The sequence below is a fragment of the Grampus griseus genome (assembly GCF_964374135.1).
Source record: "Grampus griseus genome assembly, chromosome: 5".
Lineage (NCBI taxonomy): Eukaryota > Metazoa > Chordata > Mammalia > Artiodactyla > Delphinidae > Grampus > Grampus griseus.
The window spans coordinates 35,643,658-35,659,936 of NC_138998.1; the positions used below are offsets into that span (position 1 = coordinate 35,643,658).

General features: G+C 40.1%; 1 protein-coding gene across 1 annotated transcript in view; it reads left to right on the forward strand.

Annotated features, from left to right (window-relative positions):
- Positions 1–4,899: 4,899 nt before the first annotated feature.
- Positions 4,900–16,279, forward strand: part of LOC309823110 (vomeronasal type-2 receptor 1-like) — a gene marked incomplete at both ends in the record, with an annotated part of 32,049 nt that continues 20,669 nt past the window's right edge. The window contains 6 exon segments of the mRNA XM_082655285.1: positions 4,900–5,007; positions 5,011–5,138; positions 9,725–10,016; positions 12,585–12,646; positions 12,648–13,426; positions 13,429–13,448. Of these exon segments, the coding sequence (XP_082511411.1) occupies positions 4,900–5,007; positions 5,011–5,138; positions 9,725–10,016; positions 12,585–12,646; positions 12,648–13,426; positions 13,429–13,448 (1,389 nt within the window).

Below are 16,279 nucleotides of genomic sequence, written 5' to 3' on the forward strand. Positions count from 1 at the left end.
TTCTGAATGTTAATAGTTTGCTGCTTATTGAGTCAGCTGACTCAGAGGCAGGGCATTAATCAGGCTGTCAGAGTTATTTCCCTGAAAATAGAAGGAGCAGAAGAGATAGTAACCTGTGGCTTTCTTAAATCAGCAAGGCAGCCGTTTAAAACTTTGTATGCCTGTGGTGTCTGAGTGTCTCTCTCCTTGGCTATAATTGAAGGCTTTCTCTATTGAGACACACAGGAGACTCTTCTGCAACAAGTGGTTAGTACTGACGTGTTTAAAATAAAAAAGCAAAAGCCTGCTTCTTATACATCTCCAGGCCTCTCATCGATAACTTGCACCTCATATAACAATACACTTATGAAAACTGATTTATTTTTAGTCTTCTTTCAGGTAAGCCATAATGTCATAATATCACAAAATTCAATACAGGTAATAATTTTTAACTGTTGGAAACATACATTTAAAAAACTAGTATGGGGCTTCCCTGGTGGCGCAGTGGTTGAGAGTCCGCCTACCGATGCAGGGGACACGGGTTCGTGCCCCGGTCCGGGAAGATCCCACATGTCGCTGAGCGGCTGGGCCCGTGATCCATGGCCGCTGAGCCTGCGCGTCCGGAGCCTGTGCTCCGCAACGGGAGAGGCCACGATAGTGAGAGGCCCGCGTACCGCAAAAAAACCCACAAAAAGACCCAACTGGTATGTGTATCATAAAGACAGCAATTTAAACACATGTAACTGAGTGTTGGTTCATTCCTTGACTGTTTAGAAGGACAGCTCTGCATGGGAAATAAGAAAATGGAGTAGATTAGTGTATCCATTCATCTGATGCTGTGGCATGAGTATTACCCAGGATTCTAAATGATTATAAAGGTAAGGGAATGACAGAGAGGAATATAAAAGCCAAGTGATATCTAACAAGCTGAGCCTGACTACGAGACTGAAATCCACAGTGAACTCACTGTGGTTGCTGTCGTGCTGGGGCTTTGCTGAAACTTGCAGCAGTGTTCCCCTGCAGTTGATATGGAGTTTGAGCTTTTCCTGGAAACCATGTAAACAGCTTTTAAATACTTTTATAGGCTTTGTTATTAAGATGGTTCTCATAACCTTTAGGGGCTCAGGTGTTTTCCTTTGCTTGAAGGCAGAGACAAGCCTGGGCAGAATGTGTTATTGTTCTTGGAAGGGAACCTGACCTTCGCCAGGGCCCTGGGAGAACAGCAAGGATCAAACAAGTCTGCGAGAGGGTGGTGCAAACATGCAGCGCACAGACTCAGACCTACGAGTCTGCGTGTAACACGTGGGACTAAATACCCGTGGCCATTTGCAGCAACATTCTAATGTCTTTTGCTTTGATCAGGGGTTCTTGAAATCAGAGCCCCATGGAAATAAAAATTAGGTTCAAAGTATTATTGAGTAAACAATCTCACCTTGATAGTTAATAAAACAACTTGCTACTGCTTCCTCTGACAGCATATTATTAGGCTATCACTGAACAGAGCCTCGAAAGGCTCACCCCCAAACCAGAACATCTCTGATTCCTTTAGCACCATAGACCCTGGGAAAGGCCGGTTAGTCCAGAGAGATGGAGAGGGCTGGGCCGCGAAGAAGCTGGACCTAGGGCCCACCCTCCCGGACTCGGTCTGTGTCTTGTCTCTCTACTACAAGGCCTCAGAAAGGACATAGGCTTTGGTATCTGCATGTTTGCACGTACTAGCCATGTGAACTCATTTGTAAAGTGAACAGAAGAAAACCAGTCCCATAGGGTGTCATGAGGGCAAGGTGAGGTGTTGAACATCCATCACTGTGCATTTAATAAAAATGCTCTGCCTAAGAGCACAGATGATGTTTTTCCTCTTCTCTGCCTCATCTTTGATGAATTCTACTACATTTGGAGGATGTAGTCATGTGGCCCCAGCAAAATATGCTATCATCCTGGGAATTATTGGATACCAGATGCAGCTACACAAATCAGAAGCCTCATCAACACTGAATCCAGTTCCTGACCTAGAGGAAGAACGATGCATGTGGAAACAATTTGTACAGTATAAAATGCTAATTTTTGTTATTTGTATAAATTAATCAATTTTAATGATTTTTATGGCACCTAGTGCAGCTTTTGCCCAGAGGATTAAGACAAAACAACTTTGGTAATAAACATATCTTTGTGCAAGGGTAGCCCTTGGCAACAAGAAGGGTAATTGCTTAGAAACAGCTGCCTTCTGGTAAAAAGGAAGAGCAAACATGAGTGAGGAGTAGATCCAGATAGTTCTGAGAAAGCACTGGACCAAACCTTTTCAGCTCAAGAGAGGGGTTCTCAGGCTATTGGTGAGGAATGGTCTGTCACCCAGAGTGCCATTTTGTTTGGATGAAGCCAGACTCTGGAGCCTATCTGGGAAGAGATTTTCCTGGTAATCCATCTTTTTCTTTAAGTCATTTCAGTATCTTTTTTTTTTTTTTTTTTTTGCAGTACGCGGGCCTCTCACTGTTGTGGCCTCCCCCATTGCGGAGCACAGGCTCCAGACGCGCAGGCTCAGCGACCATGGCTCACGGGCCCAGCCGCTCCACGGCATGTGGGATCTTCCCGGACTGGGGCACGAACCCGTGTCCCCTGCATCTGCAGGTGGACTCTCAACCACGGTGACACCAGGGAAACCCCAGTATCATTTTTAAAGACTGAGGGTGGAATCTGTGGACCATACTCATATTAGAAAACTAAGACTAGTCAAATAATTGACAGACAGATGTCAATCAGGGGCCAAGGGCATGCCACCCACTAGCTCGCTTGTGAAGGTCTAGTCAGCTATGGGGGACTGTGGTGTGGGCCTGCAATTCCACCAGTGAAGTGGTAATGGGAGGCACTCTTTTGGGATTCCCCAGAGTCAGGTAGAGATTATACTTAACCAACAAATATGTACTGGAAATTCTTCAGTGGAGAAGTAAAGGAAATGACTTTGTGTGGAAGGGTCGGTGGGACCCAGGTGACTGATAATGATGATATTAGGGGAGTAACTGTGTGTGTTCGTGTGTAGAGGGGATTGCAGTGGAATGTGCATGTGTGGAGGAGTTGTAAAACAGAGGGGGGGATTTTTCTTACAGTAGTATTTTTTCTGTTTATCAAAGAAGTACAAGAATATTGTAGAACATGTGGGAAAATACGGAAAAGTATAATGAAGAAAATTAAAATCACCCATAATCTACCACCAAAAACTAACTAAAAGTACTGCATGGGTGTCAGTCTGGGCTGGCAATGAACATGGAAGCATGAAAAACATTGGTTCATTAAAACAGTAGGAAAAGGGATTTTTTTTCTTCTTTTTTCTTTTTATTTCAGTTTGCAGTGGTTTCTTCTAGTGCTTTTAATGGAAATATGTGTAGGAAAGAGAGCTGTAATATATTGGTAAAGTTTAGAAATTTAGATTGTATACACTGGTTTGTTAGCTCTTATCTTTGTGTTAAGCACATTGAAATATTTTTTTAAACTTTATTTATTTATTTGGCTGCATCGGGTCTTAGTTGCGGCATGTGGGATCTTTCCTTGGGGCGCACAGGCTTCTCTCTAGTTGTGGCGCGCAGGCTGTAGAGTGTGTGGGCTTAGTTGCCCCGCGGAATGTGGCATCTTAGTTCCCTGACCAGGGATCGAACCCGTGTCCCCTGCATTGGAAGGCAAATTCTTAACCACTGGACCACCAGGGAAGTCCCAAGCATATTGAAATTTTATGTTGTGAATAAATATTTTTCTAAAACATGATTCAAATGGCTCCTTTGTTTTCTGTCACGTGAATAGATTGTAATTGATTTTAGAAACTCCCTACTGTGTACATTTAGTTCGTCCAATTTTTTCACTATTATAAATAAAACTGTACTCAATATTCTTATGCATTATGTTTATGTGGATCTCTATTGCTTCCTTGGGATAAATACTTTGAAGTAAAATCAGATGATCAAAGGGTATACACATTTTTCACGTTCCTGATACATATTGCTGGACTGCATTCTGAAAATACTCTATGAATTTATACTCCCAGGGGGGATGTTTGAGAAGGGCCAAAGAAGGTGACTGGGAATCTATGATGAATTGACCTGGAGAGAGAGGTTGGAAGACGTCTCTGAGAGGGGCCAAGCAAGAAGGCACAAGAGGGGATTCTGAGGAAGGAGCCCAGAAATTCTCAGGGATTTGTGCCTGAACCAGTGACAAGGTCAGCCACGTGAGCTGAGGGCGACACTTCACCTTGAAGAGGAGATGAAAGAAAATGATGCATATGAAAAATATTCCTTGAACGCTTACGGGCTTTACAGAATTTTTCTAGGCAGCTTATTATCATCCTAGTCACTAATAAGAAACTTGAGGCATAGAAATTAAGTGACTTTCCCACCATCACACTAATACAAGTGGCAGAACACAGATTCAAAATGATGTCTTCTAGTCCAAATCCCCCATGGTTTTCCATTCAACTTTTTCTATACCCCTAAGGAAAGAGCTTGACCTGAAGTCTCCTGTTTTTATACTTCGTGATGAATCAGAATGCCCTTCTGCACTTTTGGGGCAAGTGCAGCTCCCACAGGGCTGGCTGAAGTGAGAATGAATGAGGCTGATAAACAAGAAAGGGACAATTTCTACAAAGTGAAAGACTCTAAACTCAGAATCTGCTATTCTGTCATGATATATTATTGCTAAGCCTAAAAGAGATTTTTATGAGGCTCTTTTCAAAAGGATTACTCAGCTCCTAGTGCAGATGCATAAATTGCAGGTGAGTGTGAGGCTCTGTGATTGATTGAGGCATGACAATTAGGTAGCAAGTAGTGGCAAGCTGAGTCCCCTGTGATGGGGCATGCACATGCTCACTGGAACGCTCTGTCAAGGTACCTCGTTAAAACTTTTAACACTGGTCATTTCTCCCAAACTCTCCTTATTAAAATGGCTAGCAGAAAGAAATGCTTGGTTCTAGGACTGATTGCCTTTTTATGGGCTGAATTGGGCATTGAAGGCAAAGAAGAGGAAGGACAGACCTGTCAGCTGCTGGGCTAGTTTGATATGAATGGATATGTAGGTGCCAGAAACCCTTCACTTGTTATTGGAGGACTGTTTCCTATTCATTCCAGGACCACTGCAGCAAACGAGTCTATTTTGGAGCCAGTATCAGCGAAATGTGAAGGGTAAGACATTCTTTTTTTTTCTTTTTACATCAGTTGTAGGAGGTGGGGGTAAATGAGTGGTGGGTGTGGGAATCAGAGTCTGGAACTGGAGCCATGATGCCAGCCCTGACTTTGACACTATTTATTTGACTCAGGATCGGTACTTGCTGTTTCTGTGCCTCAATTTCTCGAAGGTAGACATTCTAGGATTGCTTAGAAACAAGAAAGAAAAAAGACAGGTTTTATATGATATAGAACATTGCTCATCAGAGGGTGGTCTGTGGACCACCAGCATCCGCATCATCTAAGAGCTTGTTAGAAATGTAGAATCTCAGGCTGCATCCCACATCTGCTGAATCAGAATCTGCATTCTGACAAGACCTCCTGATGATTCATGTACACATTAAGGTTTGAGAAGCATGATGTAGAGTTGTGCAGTGTTGCAGATTTACTTTGAATTGTCATTAGACTGAAGTCTCCCCAGGTGAAAATGCACAGTGCTGGAATGCTGATTTATTTATGAGCTAGTGTTCATAGCAAGATTCCTCCAGTTGGAAGGCTTCTACCCTACTCCCCTCATCCCAAAAATTGTCATGTCAAGAAATGGGATCCATGACTGATAATCTGAATTTGCAAGGAATCCATTGTAAGAAAAGCAAACATGGGTTATATTTCTGGGTGTGAAACACACACACACTTTTGATATGAAAAGAATGCCAGAAATTAAAGGAAAATTACTGTCCACACTGTTCTACTACCATAACAAAGCAGCTCTTTCCTTTCATTTCCATATATTCTTTCTCAGCCCTTTATATAAATGCAACTGTAATTTTTTCATAATGTGGCAATAGCATGGACACAGTTTTATATTGGGCATTTTACATCATATCTTAATCACTTTCATGATGCTGCGTGGTAATTATAATTACAAACGCATGCTGTAAAAATTTTGGCAACTTCTTATACAACTAAATCTTTACTGATCATAACTCCTTCCCTTTGGTCATATTTCATGCTACATATTTGAAATAGCACTAAAGGGGTGGATAAACTGTATGTTGGCAAAAGGAAAGGATTGCAGTCAGTCTGTACTTAGCTCTTTCCTGGACCTTCTAATTCTTTTCCATTCTTACAGTGAAGCAAAAGGAAGTGGGAAAGAAGCACTTTTGCTCATGGCTACATTATTTAGAGTCAGTTCATTATTTATCAGAGAAGTTTTCACTGATTCAATCTTTAATAACATAAAATGAAAACCAGAGTTTGTCACAGTATAGTACACTCATATTTCATCAGTGGAATCACTTAACTTGTTCTTCACCCTTCATTGGAGCTTCTGAAGGTTATCTTCCTAGCAAGGTAAAATAGAAAGGCCAATATACATATTTTTAGTAAAAATCTACCCCCTCATTAAAAAATAGTTTGGTATATCTACTGTGATTGACACAGTGGTGAGAAGTAAGTATGTCCCATTTAAAAAATAATTCACTGTATCAGGGATATTTTGGGTTTTTTAAAAAAATAAATTATTTATTTATTTTGGGCTGTGTTGGGTCTTCGTTGCTGTGCATAGGCTTTCTCTAGTTGCAGCAAGTGGGGGCTACTCTTCGTTGCGGAGCGCGGGCTCTAGGCACGTGGGTTTCAGTAGTTGTGGCACATGGACTCAGTAGTTGTGGCACACGGGCTTAGTTGCTCCACAGCACGTGGAATCTTCCTGGACCAGGGCTCGAACCTGTGTCCCCTGCATTAGCAGGCAGATTCTTAACCACTGCACCACCAGGGAAGTCCCCAGGGATATTTTGATTTCCATCTCTAGTCCACTGTTCTTATTTAATTTTCAGAGTAGTCTGATAGTTGCTTTATATGTTCAGTCCAGGGATCTTAATTGTAATTGGTGAGAGAGAGTGGGTGGTGTGTGCTTACTCCATCTTGACTTTCACTCAAAGCCTAAGGATCCTTGAAAAGATTACTTCAGCATCTTCTGACTGCCAGTGTTGCTGCTGAGAAGTCTGATGACATTCTGATTCTTCATATTTTGTATGAAACTTGTTTCACATGATCCAGGGCATCTAAAAAGCCAGTTCCTTGTCCTGAATGTGGATCAGTAATGTAAGGCATCATTGCGGGGATTCTGCTTGTCTCCCGGCTTGTTGACTGAAACCCAAATTGCTCATCTTCACACCATACAAGCCTAAAACTTTCCCAGCACTTAAATCCATCCTAAACATATCTATTGGATATTAATAACATTCCATATTTACATTTTTTGATATATTTTCTTCAAAATTAGAGCTATATAATGACTTTTCACCAATAAACATCAACAGTTTCTATCTGTACCCAATTCCAATGTTCTCCTAGCCTCCCTCCCAATGGGAGAGCCCTCATGGGAGGCCTGGATAGCTGGCACTCAGGAGCTGGGCGTAACGGATAACAATTTCATTTTGGCGTCATTAACGTTTACCTATAACTGATCTAGATATGCAAGTTGGAGTTTGGAGAAGTCTCATTCTGAAACCCACAATTTTAACGGGATACTAGTTTTGGTTGGCCATCAGCCAAAGTGAACAGAAGAGGAAGACTTTTATTTTGAAAATGTTCAGAGCAGAGAAGACAGTGAAATGCAGGGAAGAACGGAGTATTTTAATTCTTGTTTTGGTTGATCTAAACAAAGGTAGGATTTAGAGAAATTTTCTGCGGAACAAAAGGTATACATTGTATAAGGATACTGTGAGTATCATAATGGAAATCAACAAATGAAAGAAAAATCATCCCAAATCCCACCCTTTCAGTAATTATCCTGTACCCATTTAAAATCTTTACCTGTTGATAGTTATCCAAATGTTCACATAATTTATGTGTAGTTTTAATTATAGTATAGAAACAACGTTGCATACAGACTGTTTTACCTACTATTATATGCATGCTGCAGTGTAATTTCTCTAATTATAGTTTTTTAATGATGGAAAATGTTCCTATCAAGTCAATGTACCATAATGAGCATGTAAATTCTTTCCAATTTTTCAATATTATAAATAATTCTAAAATGAACAGTTTGGAACGTACCTAGTTTTTTCTTTTGGGAAGAACAGTACCTTCAGATAAATTCTCTGGGGTGTAATTATTGATTCAAAGCAGGTGAACATTTTCTAGCTCTTGAAGTGTATTACTCTCTTACCTTAAAAAAGATATTGCTATATTTATTTCAAAAATGTGTATGCCAATTTGTATGGCCATCCATGTAAATTTAGAGGCCAGTTGTCTTAGGACGATAAAGCCCTCATGTTCAGACTCCTGATTCTCCAGTCTCCTCTACCCATGCCATACCTATTCCTACCCTGTTCTCCAAGTGTCCTGATCTTCCCATTCCTAGAATGTTAGGTTCTTTTGTTGTCATGCCTTCACACATACCGTGCCCTCTACTTGCGGCATTCGTCCCCTGTTTTTATGTTACCCTTCAAGACTTAGCTTGGCTGTTAAGTCCCCCAGGGCAAGGTTCCCCACCCCTTTAACTGCTGGTCCCTATGTCTACCCCTATCGCTGTGTTTATCGTTTTGTGCATGGCTATTTTTCTGTTTCTTTGCCTAGACACTGCAGTGCCTATCTTTTTCACTGTTGCATTTATAGTGTCTCACACCAGTGCAACTCAGTAACTACGTGTTGAATAAAAGGCAAAGCTAAACTAAACTAAAAAACCCAGTTAAAGAGACATGGAGGAAAAATCTAATCTGCCAACAGAGCTATTTGCTATTAGATATTTAATTCAAAAATATTTATTGAGTAGAAGATAGGTAGTTAGATACTAGAGCTACAGAGGACATTAAGAGAAAACATCCTTGAGGTCCTTGCTTTCAGATAGGTTAAAGTTTGCTTAAAACTGGGAAGAAAGAAAGAGAGTTGGAAATAGAATATTTATTTTTAATGGAGAAGAAATTGAAAAAAAATGTGCTGATGGACTAAAGGGAAGTACTTTTCCTTTTTGTGGCTAGGGAATGGAAAGGAGGAGGCATCTCATTCATGGTTAAATGTAAGAGTGATAGGAAAGAGACGTTTCTTAATTAAAAAATCTCAACACTAACAATCAAATCATGGCAGGAAAAATTATCTATTGGAGTCATAATATATATCGTATATATAAATATTATGTACTGCTTTTATATAGTCCTATCATAAGTATTTTTATGTATTTACAAAACTTTTATTATTATAATTAACAACTAGAAGAAACCAGGAGAAACCTATAGGAACGTAAGGAAGAGGGAAAGGAGACTCATAGGGTACCGGGGACTTCCAATGAATGGGAAAAAATGTATTGAGGAATTATTGCGTGGTGGAGAGAATTGCGAATATAAGAATATTTTTGTGAAAAGAGATAATCAGCTGTCCAAAAAGATGCTTCCCAGCCCAAACCAATCAATAATGAATATGATTCATACATGAACCCTTTAAATTGCAATATCTTTTTAGGAAATATTAACATGCTCACACAAGGCAGGTGCCCCCTGACATTTTGGCAAAATGCTCTCAGCACCAATCCCAGTTAAAAGCTGCTTTCCCCTCCACAGATCCACCCACTGACTAAGGCCTTACAAAAACTATTTCCTTTTCAGGTTCAACTTCCGGGGATTCCGCTGGATGAAAACCATGATCCACACCATCAGGGAGATTAATGAAAGGAAGGATATTTTGCCCAACATCACTTTGGGCTGTCAGATCTTTGATACCTGTTTCACCATCTCCAAATCCATGGAAGCGGCATTGGTATTCCTCACAGGGCAGGAAGAAAACAAGCCCAGTTTCAGAAGCAGCACCGGGGCAGTGCTGGCAGGAATTGTTGGAGCAGGCGGATCATCCTTACCAGTTGCTGCTTCAAGAATTCTAGGGTTGTATTACCTACCTCAGGTATTTCAGAATATGGTCCTGGGTACTAACTTATAAAGAAACACAAGGTATGTGAAAATTGCTGCAAAGAGTACATTAGGTGCTCAGGTGAGGCTGGGATAAGTTACACAGACAAAGAGGATGGTGGTAATGCTGATGCCCCTAATTTCTCTGTTCAGTCTGGCCTCAGCAAGTGTGACTAGTGATTTCAGACTGTTCTACATCCCTTAGGATCCTGCCTTAGGTTTGAGCTTGAGATTGTGACCTAGTGATTTGTATGTTGACATCTCCGTAGGCAGTACACTCGAAAACACTGGGTGAAGCACAGAGTAGGTGATTGAGAAATACTTGTTGGTTGATTGATAGATGGTATAAGGAACTCATTTTGTTTCTGGCCTGTATTAATAGTTATTAATCATGACCCTTTTTGTTCATACGCTAACATACTGAAATGAGCTGGGATGCTAACTTACAGATTATTTTAAATTCAGGGACAGTGACACATTTCAACCTAAGAATAGATGATATTAGGAAGAATGGATGAGGACACAGGGAGAGGGAAGGGTAAGCTGGGACGAAGTGAGAGAGTGGCATGGACATATATACACTACCAAACGTAAAATAGATAGCTAGTGGGAAGCAGCCGCACAGCACAGGGAGGTCAGCGCGGTGCTTTGTGACCACCTAGAGGGGTGGGATAGGGAGGGTGGGAGGGAGATGGAAGAGGGAGAGGATATGGGGATATATGTATACATATAGCTGATTCACTTTGTTATACAGCAGAAACTAACACACCATTGTAAAGCAATTATACTCCAATAAATATGTTTAAAAAAAGAAAAGAAAAGAAAATATAAGTAAAGTTCTATATTTATTTCCAGGGGTGGTTCACAAAAATATCAAGTCAGGACTTATTAGTGTGAAGGATGATTAAGCTTATTTGTGTTACTGAAGTAATGGGAGAAGTTAAAATAATTGTTAAAAAGTGGCATTTACAAAGTGTGTCTTATAAAGCTGCAAATACAAATGTAGGGGGAACAGGGTAATACTGAAGAACAGAACCAAGAGGAGGGGTCAGGTGACACAGCCGACACCTTCAGTGTGGGCTTCATGCAGCTTAGACAAATTGCTGCTGCTGTGAGCTCTGCTTTCCACCAAATACCGACTGTGGTCTAGGTACCTACTAGAAACCTCTAGATAGATCTTCTCATTTAAGTCTTGTAGTAAATCTGCAAAGAGGGTAAAAGAAATCTTACATACAACAGACACTTTTATGTGTGTTGTCTCATTTAATATGCTGAGCAACCTTAAAATGTAGATGTCATAACCCTGATTTCACTCATGGGGAAACTGATTTCAGCAGGTTTTAGTATCCACAATCTTACACTGATTATGTAGCCGGAATTAGAAATCAGGTGTCTCTGCTTCGTAAATGAGATTCTTTCCTACATATGGCTTCCATGATGTTGGTGCTTGGGAGGTTCCAAAGAAGAATGTAAACTTTAGCCAGTGGAGTAAGGATAGGACAAAGGATAAAGAGAAAAATAGGAATAATCTGTCACTTATGAAAGAATTGGCAGTCATGGAGCTATGTAATTATAATATAGGAGGTCTTATTGGAAGTGATGCAGTAATAACATGGGATGGCAATGGGATGGGATAGGAGAGAATGTGACATATCTTCTTAACTGCAGAGTCGCTGAGGCTGAGAGTAAGGTACAGCAGAAATGTATGTAAGATTGTCAGAAATTCACGTTACTGGCCATTCTACTTTCATTCTTAAGTTCTCACTGACAGAAAATAGGCACAAGGACCACTGGCAAGATGAGAAAAATACCTCTTCGTTTATCTAGCAAGTGCCTATAAAATGAGGGCCTCTAGTAACTCTTTTGGAGAATAAGACATAAACCTGAGGTGGAAGTGGAGTTTCCTACCGTCTTTCTCAGTCTAAGTCTTAGGACTTAAATACCCAGAAGGCCCGGCAGAGAGAAACAAGGAAAGAGAAGAGGAGAAAAAGAGAGAAAGCAGTGGAGAGAGAGAGAGAGAGAAGGAGGGAGGGAGGGAGGGAGAGAGAGAGAGAGAGAGAGAAAGGGAGAAAGAGAGAGGAAAGAAAAGAACAGAAAAGAAACAGGAACTGGGCCTGACAAATAGATTATGAGTCTGCTTACTCCATCATCTGTATGGATGACGAGTTAGATCAGAGAAAGAGCCGGGATGGCTTGAATCACACACCTAGTCTCAAGAAAACATAGATGAAAGGACTGGTCACCTCCCTTTCCGAGTATGTGACCCTGAGTATGAAAAGTGGTGCATTGAATGTCATCACCTTAATAATTAGCTCCTCCAGCTACCTTGGGGTGGAGTGAGGTGGGAATAGGGTGGATAGGGAGGCCCAAAGTGCTCCCCCTAACAGTCCCCACCACCCACGGAGCAGGGAGAGGAGTAGAAGTCCTTTTGTCTCTGGAAGGGTGTGAGAATAAAGGGAGAACTGTTAAGTTCCCTCCTTCTCCAATACAGATACTCAGAGGTTGTGTAATTTGAGGTTTGGCTATTGCTTTCTAATAACTGCATGAATATTTTCAGTTGCAGGTGGGTTACGCCTCTACCTCCTCACTTCTTAGTGACAAATTTCCATCTTATCTTCACAGTAGCCAGTGATAAGATCCAGTCGGAGGCCATGGTACAACTTATCCAACATTTTGGTTGGGTCTGGATAGGCACCATAGCAGCTGATGATGATTATGGAAAATATGGAGTAAAGATTTTAAAGGAGAAAATGGAGAGTGTCACCCTTTCTGTTGCATTCTCCGAAACCATTCCCAAAGTCCATTCTAATGAGAAAATGCAAAAAGCTATTGATGCTATCACGAACTCCAATGCCAGAGTCATTGTGCTCTATGCATCTGATATTGACCTAAGTCCTTTCATGCTGGAAATGGTTTACCATAACATAACTGACAGAACATGGATAGCGAGTGAAGCCTGGATCGCCTTCGCTCTCATTGCAAAGCCTGAATATTTCTTGTATTTTGGTGGAAGTATTGGATTTTCAATACCAAGAGCTGATATACTGGGATTAAAAGAACTTCTTTATGATGTAAATCCTGGCAAGGATCCAAATGATGTCCTGACCATTGAATTTTGGCAAACTGCTTTTAACTGTACTTGGCCCAAGAGTAGTGTTCCATACAACACTGACCATAGAGTGAATATGACTGGTAAAGAGGACAGATTACACGCCATGTCTGATAAATTCTATACTGGAAAGGAGAAGTTGGAAGATCTTAAAAATACCTATCTGGATGTGTCTCAGCTAAAAATTACACACAATGTCAACCAAGTTGTGTATTCTATGGCATATGCCCTGGATCATCTAAGTAGATGTGAGGAAGGACACTGGCCATATATTCCAGGAAACACCTGTGCATATATACTGATTTTGAACCTTGGCAGGTAAGTTATGGTTTGTTTTACTTCATGATATAGTTTGACATAAAAAGCATTCATACAATTAAAACCATTGATCTGCTTTTGTACTTCATAGACATGATTTTATCACATGCCCCCTAAAAGAATGGCTTGCTTATGTTACCTAAATGGGCATTTTAGAGTTTCCATTTGTTAACAGAGTTATTATTAGGTTTGCTGTGAATGATAGAAAAAACCCCCCATACAGTGCTTTAAACAAGATAGGTTTTTTTCCTTCACATAAATGAAGTTTGGAGGTTAGCATTCTGGGACTGAAAGAGTGGCTTAGGGATTGAGTTTCCTTCTACCTTGTCATTTCATCACTCTGAATCTGTGCGTTCACCTCATAATTCCATATGGCTACTTGGGCTTCAACCATCATGTCCACACTCTAACCAGCAGGAAGGAGAAAGGACAAAGATGCGTATATGGCTCCATTTAAGGACATTTCCTGGAAATTACGTACAATTCTCTTTACATCCCATTAGCCGGGATCTAGTTATATGGTCACATGTAGCTGCAAGGGAAACTGGAAGATGTAGTCTTTGTGCAGTGTCAGAGGGGCCATGCTAGGGTGTGAAGGCCAGGAGGTGAAGATTGTTAGGACCACCTTGGAGATTGGCTCTCACATCTCCTGTCTCAGGTCTGACGTCCCAGCAATTCATGTTGGGACACAGAAACCCTAATGGTCTCACCAAGATGCACACCTAATCAGAGGGCTCCTCTGCTTACATCCTTCAGTACCTCCCCTCTCCTATAAAGGATAAAGCATGAGCATCCCTGGTCTGACACTGTCAGCCCTCTACGATCTATGCCATCAGCATCTCTGACTCCATTGCTCTTTCCATGACCCTCACCACTTTATTTTCCAGCAACACCAAATTGCTTGTCCCAACAGGGTCCACAGTGGCTGGAGCCACTGCATCTTCACTTTATTTTTATTTTCAAATTGATCCCACGATGCACTTAGTTTTGTATCTCTTTAGCCTCCACCAATCTGTGGCAGTTCTTCATTCTTTTCTTTTTTTTTTTAATGAATGTGATACTTTTCATAAGTACAGGACAGCTATTTATGTTTTTCAATTTATGTTTGTCTAATTTTTTTCCTCATGATTACATTTAGGTTATGCATTTATGGCTATAATACTGTAAAGGTGATATGTATCCTTTTCTATGTCTCATATCAGGAGGTACATGATGTCACTATGTCTCATTAATGGTGACATTAACTTTGATTACTTAGAGTGATGTCACCATGTTTTTCCATTATAAAGTTACTATGTTTCCCTTTGTAATTAATAATTATATTGTGAGGCAATATTTTGAAGCTCTGAAAATATTGTTTTACGTAATGCTTTGATCCACAAAGTTTAGCATCCTTTGATGACGATTATTGCCTGAAACAACTATTACTGTGTTATTTTTAAAATGGTGATTTTTTTTTCTATTTCCCTCATTCCTTCTACATTTATTAAATGGAATTATACTTTTCCCTCACTAATTTATTTGCATCACATGGACTCATGGATATACTGTTCTATGAGTATAATAATTCATAGCTATCATTATGCATTTTGTTGCTCAAAATTCTCCAGGTTGGACAATTTGTATTGTATTGTGTTGTATTTCTCTGCCCCAGTCTTGAAGTAGCCATTTCTCCAGAGTCCTATTTCCATTTACTGGAGAATGGAATTTAGAAAGCAAGATCTGAGTACTAAGTTGTTCATTGGTACTAGGGAAATTGTGGTAAATTCAAAATGAGAAATTAAGTTATGCTATAGGTGAGTTCTTTCATTTTAAAAGAAATCCTCTGAGTACTCTTTTAACAAAAAGGATCTTTTTATATGGTAAACAACAATCTCTAATTTGTTATTTGAAGATTTCAATATTACAATTTAAATTTGCTCAAAAAGCAACAAATATGTGTTAGGATTGCAGAGAAAAGAGTTTTTAGGGAGGGTCAAGGGACCACATAGTGTTAGGGTGAATGGTGGTGGTGTAGTCCAAGGGAGAATTCATGCTCATCACACTCTCGGAATGATGTAAGTAAAAACTGAAAAGTAAGACCTCACAGTAGAGAGAGTTAATAGGCACATTTAAGGATGCTTCATAAATGCATCAAAAAGTAAAAAATTGTGATTTATTTAAAACCAAAATGATAATGCACTCCATAATCATTTTTCTCAGCTTATCTCATTAGCAGACTTGGTCAGAACATATATATATATATATATATATATATATATATATATGTAAAACCGTTTTACTCTTGTGGTTTATTTGGACATTTCTAAATTCTTTTTCATGCCTCGTGGTAGGGAACTGTCCTACCATCCAATGATGATAAACAGATGGAATTATGGAAAGGCTGTAAGGTTGCAGCCTTTGAAAATTTCCTTGCTTGAGTCTTCTGAAGACTGGGAAAGAAAAACATGCCTCTCCCCAGTGGACTTGGCAGTAAAAGTCACCCTGTTGTGAACTCTGATGTAGATTTCATGTTGACTGAGAATAGCATACAGTAAAAGAGGGAGAGATAAAAGAGCAAGTGACCTGGAGTAGCCCTACTGGGAGATGGTGATTATTATAATACTTACCTTTGTATACTGACTTACTAAAAGCTTCTAGCTATATTACCTTAATCTCTACGACAGAGGAAGGGCAGGGATGATTTCCCTTCTTTTACAGACTGGGAAACTAATGCTTAGTTAGGATATATGACTTGCCTAAGGTTATGTCATTTGACAGAGCCAAAATATGACTCCAAATCATCATACACCATAATTCAGGCTCTTTCTGCTATGTTGTTTCTCTGGTTT